Genomic DNA, 5525 nt, shown 5'->3' on the forward strand with positions numbered 1-5525 from the left:
CGGTCAGAAAAAGACAGAGACGTTACACCTGACTTGGGACGGTCAGAGGAAGACAGACATTACACCTGACTTGGTCAGAGAAAGACAGAGACGTTACACCTGACTTGGTCAGAGAAAGACAGAGACGTTACACCTGACTTGGGACGGTCAGAAAAAGACAGAGACGTTACACCTGACTGTAATCAAATAACCAGTCAGTGGGACGGTCAGAAAAAGACAGGGACGTTACACCTGACTTGGTCAGAGAAAGGCAGAGACGTTACACCTGACTTGGTCAGAGAAAGACAGAGACGTTACACCTGACTTGGTCAGAGAAAGACAGAGACGTTACACCTGACTTGGGACGGTCAGAGAAAGACAGAGACGTTACACCTGACTGTAATCAAATAACCAGCCAATGGGACGGTCAGAAAAAGACAGAGACGTTACACCTGACTGTAATCAAATAACCAGTCAATGGGACGGTCAGAAAAAGACAGACGTTACACCTGACTGTAATCAAATAACCAGTCAATGGGACGGTCAGAAAAAGACAGACGTTACACCTGACTGTAATCAAATAACCAGTCAATGGGACGGTCAGAGGAAGACAGACGTTACACCTGACTGTAATCAAATAACCAGTCAATGGGACGGTCAGAAAAAGACAGACGAGAATACCCAAACCTGGCAGCAACACCGTCCACAGCTACAACCTGACCACCACCATCGGCAAGCTCGCAGTCGCGTTATGACAACAATGGAGAGTTGACTCAAAACAGTACCGACGAGGCTAATCATCCCGGGACAGAAGGGAATGAGAAGTTACGGTCTACTAACTCCAACAGCACGTTCAGATGGGCAGCGGTTTTTCTGATTTATGGGCGTCGGGGATTCGAACTCACAACTTTGGTCTTCGTGGCAACTAGGCGGCTTTCTTTTTTTTGGATTGATGCATCGTGCACAGTCAGACTGGCTGAATGGGAAAAGGGAGCCACGAGTCACGAACCAAGAGCCAAGAGCCATTGTCACAAGGCTTGAGTCACGAACCAAGAGCCAAGAGCCATTGTCACAAGGCTTGAGCCACGAGCCATTGTCACAAGGCTTGAGTCACGAACCAAGAGCCACGAGCCATTGTCACAAGGCTTGAGTCACGAGCCACGAGCCATTGTCACAAGGCTTGAGTCACGAGCCACGAGCCATTGTCACAAGGCTTGAGTCACGAACCAAGAGCCACGAGCCATTGTCACAAGGCTTGAGTCACGAGCCAAGAGCCACGAGCCAGTGTCACAAGGCTTGAGTCACGAACCAAGAGCCACGAGTCATTGTCACAAGGCTTGAGTCACGAACCAAGAGCCATTATCACAAGGCTTGAGTCACGAACCAAGAGCCACGAGCCATTGTCACAAGGCTTGAGTCACGAGCCAAGAGCCATGAGCCGTTGTCACAAGGCTTGAGTCACGAGCCACGAGCCATTGTCACAAGGCTTGAGTCACGAGCCACGAGCCATTGTTACAAGGCTTGAGTCACGAACCACGAGCCAGTGTCACAAGGCTTGAGTCACGAGCCACGAGCCATTGTCACAAGGCTTGAGTCACGAACCACGGGCCAGTGTCACAAGGCTTGAGTCACGAGCCACGAGCCAATGTCGCACGGCTTAAGTTACGAGCCATGAGTCACGAGCCACGAGCCATCAGCCATGAGTCACGAGCCACGAGTCACAAGCCACGAGCCATCAGCCATGATTCACGAGCCACAAGTTGGGTCCCTTTCCTGCAGTCTGCGGAATGCACTTGCATTCATTTCGGCGACAAACGTGCATTCATTTCCACATCTCAAAGTCAAAGCCCACACAACCCACCGTCGCGGATGCTAGCCATAATGTGACAGCTTCTTACTCATGTGACGGACATGGCCGAGAAGTTCAAATCTCATCGCACATGCAGTTAGTGGCATAATAATGTTCCATTGCTTTTTTTTGTTGTCACTTTCATTCTGTGAACTCGAACGAGGAAAGGAGTTATTACAATTCAGATGTGTGCTTCGAATGCAGACAGCTGATGACCCAGAGAGTGACACCAACAGACTGGAAACACCTTGGGGGCAACTCGCTGGAACAGGTGGCTATGGACAGAGACTGGTGCACTGTTGTTGACGGTCCGTGCTCCGAGAGGAGTGACGGGCTAGGATGATAATGATGATGATGGTGGTCATGATAATGATGATGATGATGGGCTTGATGATTGTGATGATGATGATGATGATGACGATGCTGGTGATGATGATGGTGATGATGAGGATGGTCATGGTAGTGATGGTGATGATGGTGTTGATGATGGTGATGGTGATGATGATGATGGTCATGGTAGTGATGGTGATGATGGTGTTAGTGGTGATGGGGATGATGATGGTGATGGTGATGATGGTGATGGTGATGATGATGATGGTAGTGGTGGTGATGATGGTGTTGATGATGGTGATGATGGTGTTGATGATGGTGATGATGGTGATGATAATGATGGTCATGGTAGTGATGGTGATGATGGTGTTAGTGGTGATGATGGTGATGGTGATGATGATAGTGATTGTGATGATGATGATGATGATGGTGGTGGTGGTGGTGATGGTGATGATGATGGTGGTGGTGATGGTGATAATGACAGTGATAGTGATGATAATGATGGTGATGATGATGAAGATGATGATGATGGTGGTGGTGATAGTGGTGGCGGTGGTCATGGTGATGATATTGATGATGATGGTGGTGATGATGTTTGACGGTGGTAGTGGTGATGGTGATAATGACAATGATGGTGGTGGTCATGATGATGATAATGATGATGATGACAATGACGAAGATGATGACGACGACGACGACGTTTTCCCTGAGTGCTAGTTCAAGGAAATGCCATCACCCTTGACCAGACCCCTTCGAACACCTGAGGTGAATGAATTTCCACCTGCACACTGACCACACTGTCCATCCAGGTGTACGGCCGGACGCTGTCCAAGCACCACCCCTGGATCACGCGCCAGCTGTCCGCTCTGGCCGTCTACATGCTGCCCTCCAAGAAGTTCCTCATTGACGTCATGTGCAAGCACGACTACGACAGGGTCCATGACCTCATCAATGACGTCACGGAGGAAGGGCAGCCCATCTTTGACGTTGCCCAGCAAGTCTACGCGGAGTACGGACTGTTGCATATCCCGTGACGTGAGCGGCTCAGGGTGGGAGGGTGTAGGGGCGGAGGGGAGGGGGGAGTGGTGGTGGACATTAATTCGGCGTGTACTACTGTTCATCCTTCTTCGCCTTGACTCTGTACAGGGAGGGAGGGAGGGGCAGGACGACTGTTGTGCCCGGAGGGGAGGTGGGTGACTTGCTACTGATACATTGTGTGACGCCGGCATAGCGTGGGAAAGACACACTTTGACGTTTTATCGCTATTGGCTGCATAATCATTGTGACTGGGGGTGGGGGAATACATTATATTTTTTTAGAGACAGAGACAGAGACAGAGAGACAGAGAGAACTTATACAACTTATTTCCCCGGAGACCTAGCTCCTGATACCTTCCTGTGAGCGAACGACATGATGATCATGCTAGGAGAGAGAGAGAGAGAGAGAGAGAGTGTGTGTGTTCTGCTATGCGCACTTGTACGTATCTAAATATGTATACAAGCAATAAAACTGCGCTCGCGCGTGTTTGTGTGTGCCCGTGTGTGCGTGCATGTGTATATTAGGGTGTGTGTGGGCATACTGCATTGTGAAGTGCGACATACCTGCCGTGAGTGTGTGCCACCTGACAGGGACTGATGTACAGTTCTGATTCTGTGCCTATATTTCCGTGACATTGCAGCATATCAGCCATAGTTCATGCTTTATTTCATTTCTTTCTTTTTTTTTTTTCGGAAGACGACTCCGAAAAGACGTGACAAAAGAAGCAGAGCCGGAGAAGAAGGAAGAGAACACGAAGCCGTCACGACAGTCATGGTCAACATGTTAGTTATCAGCGTCACGACAGTCATGGTCAACATGTTAGTTATCAGCGTCACGACAGTTATGGTCAACATGTTAGTCATTTATCAGCGTCACGACAGTCATGGTCAACATGTTAGTCAGTTATCAGCGTCACGACAGTCATGGTCAACATGTTAGTTATCAGCGTCACGACAGTCATGGTCAACATGTTAGTCAGTTATCAGCGTCACGACAGTCATGGTCAACATGTTAGTTATCAGCGTCACGACAGTCATGGTCAACATGTTAGTCAGTTATCAGCGTCACGACAGTCATGGTCAACAACACACACGTCAGGCCTGTTAGTCAGTTATCAGCGTCACGACAGTCATGGTCAACATGTTAGTCAGTTATCAGCGTCACGACAGTCATGGTCAACATGTTAGTCAGTTATCAGCGTCACGACAGTCATGGTCAACATGTTAGTTATCAGCGTCACGACAGTCATGGTCAACATGTTAGTTATCAGCGTCACGACAGTCATGGTCAACAACACGCACGTCAGGCCTGTTAGTCAGTTATCAGCGTGAACAGTTCCCATATTTTATTCCCATACTTGGTGCACGCACAATCCCCCTCCACAGCCCACCCCCCTTCATCCTCCCATCTCTGTGTTCCCTTCACCCCCTCCATCCCCACCCCACCCCCCTTCATCCTCCCATCTCTGTGTTCCCTTCACCCCCTCCATCCCCACCCCACCCCACCCCCTTCATCCTCCCATCTCTGTGTTCCCTTCACCCCCTCCATCCCCACCCCCCTTCATCCTCCCATCTCTGTGTTCCCTTCACCCCCTCCATCCCCACCCCACCCCACCCCCTTCATCCTCCCATCTCTGTGTTCCCTTCACCCCCTCCATCCCCACCCCACCCCACCCCCCTTCATCCTCCCATCTCTGTGTTCCCTTCACCCCCTCCATCCCCACCCCACCACACCCCCAGTCTTCAAACTAACACACATACGTTCACATTCGGATGCATGTACCTTACGTTCTCAGCAATATATATGTTTTTTTCAAGTCTTGGCTGTCTTTTCTGTTGCCGAGTCGCTTCTCCAACGTGCACAAAGAAGTGGTTGGGGGGAGAAAGAAAAAGAAGAAGAAGGGAAAAGAGTAAGAAAGGAAGAAGAAAAAAGAAAAGAAAAGAAAAACCGCTATTGTGCTATTTTCTTCTTTCATCCCATTTCTTCTGCCGTTTACACTATTTTGAAACGATACTCACGAGGATAATGGTGATATTGTGTAAAACATGCAGTATTAGTTCGTACGTAAATCCACATATTTGACAGTACAGTTACACTCATGTGATTGATTTTTATATTTCCTGTAGCATTATGACTTTTACTCGCTGGGGGTATCCGTTATTTCATGTGTCCATGTCAGCATTTATTTTACTTTTTTGGTTTCATGTATTTTATTTTGTTTAAGTTAATTTTTATTCTTTTCATTTAAGCGATCACTGGTCTCGTTTTTGCTTCATTTTATTTTGTGTCTTATTTTGCTGTGTTTTAAGTTGATTTAATTCGTCACTTG

At 48.4% G+C, this 5525-nt stretch overlaps 1 protein-coding gene across 1 annotated transcript in view; it reads left to right on the forward strand.

The window, feature by feature from the left end:
* The window catches only part of LOC143287614 (ceramide-1-phosphate transfer protein-like), a 20645-nt gene extending 15961 nt beyond the window's left edge, over positions 1–4684 (forward strand). The window contains exon 4 of the mRNA XM_076595733.1: positions 2968–4684. Within this exon, the coding sequence (XP_076451848.1) occupies positions 2968–3192 (225 nt within the window). The 3' untranslated portion in view covers positions 3193–4684. The remainder of the gene's footprint in view (positions 1–2967) is intronic.
* Positions 4685–5525: the final 841 nt, after the last annotated feature.

This window comes from Babylonia areolata, chromosome 11, assembly GCF_041734735.1.
Source record: "Babylonia areolata isolate BAREFJ2019XMU chromosome 11, ASM4173473v1, whole genome shotgun sequence".
Taxonomy (NCBI): domain Eukaryota; kingdom Metazoa; phylum Mollusca; class Gastropoda; order Neogastropoda; family Buccinidae; genus Babylonia; species Babylonia areolata.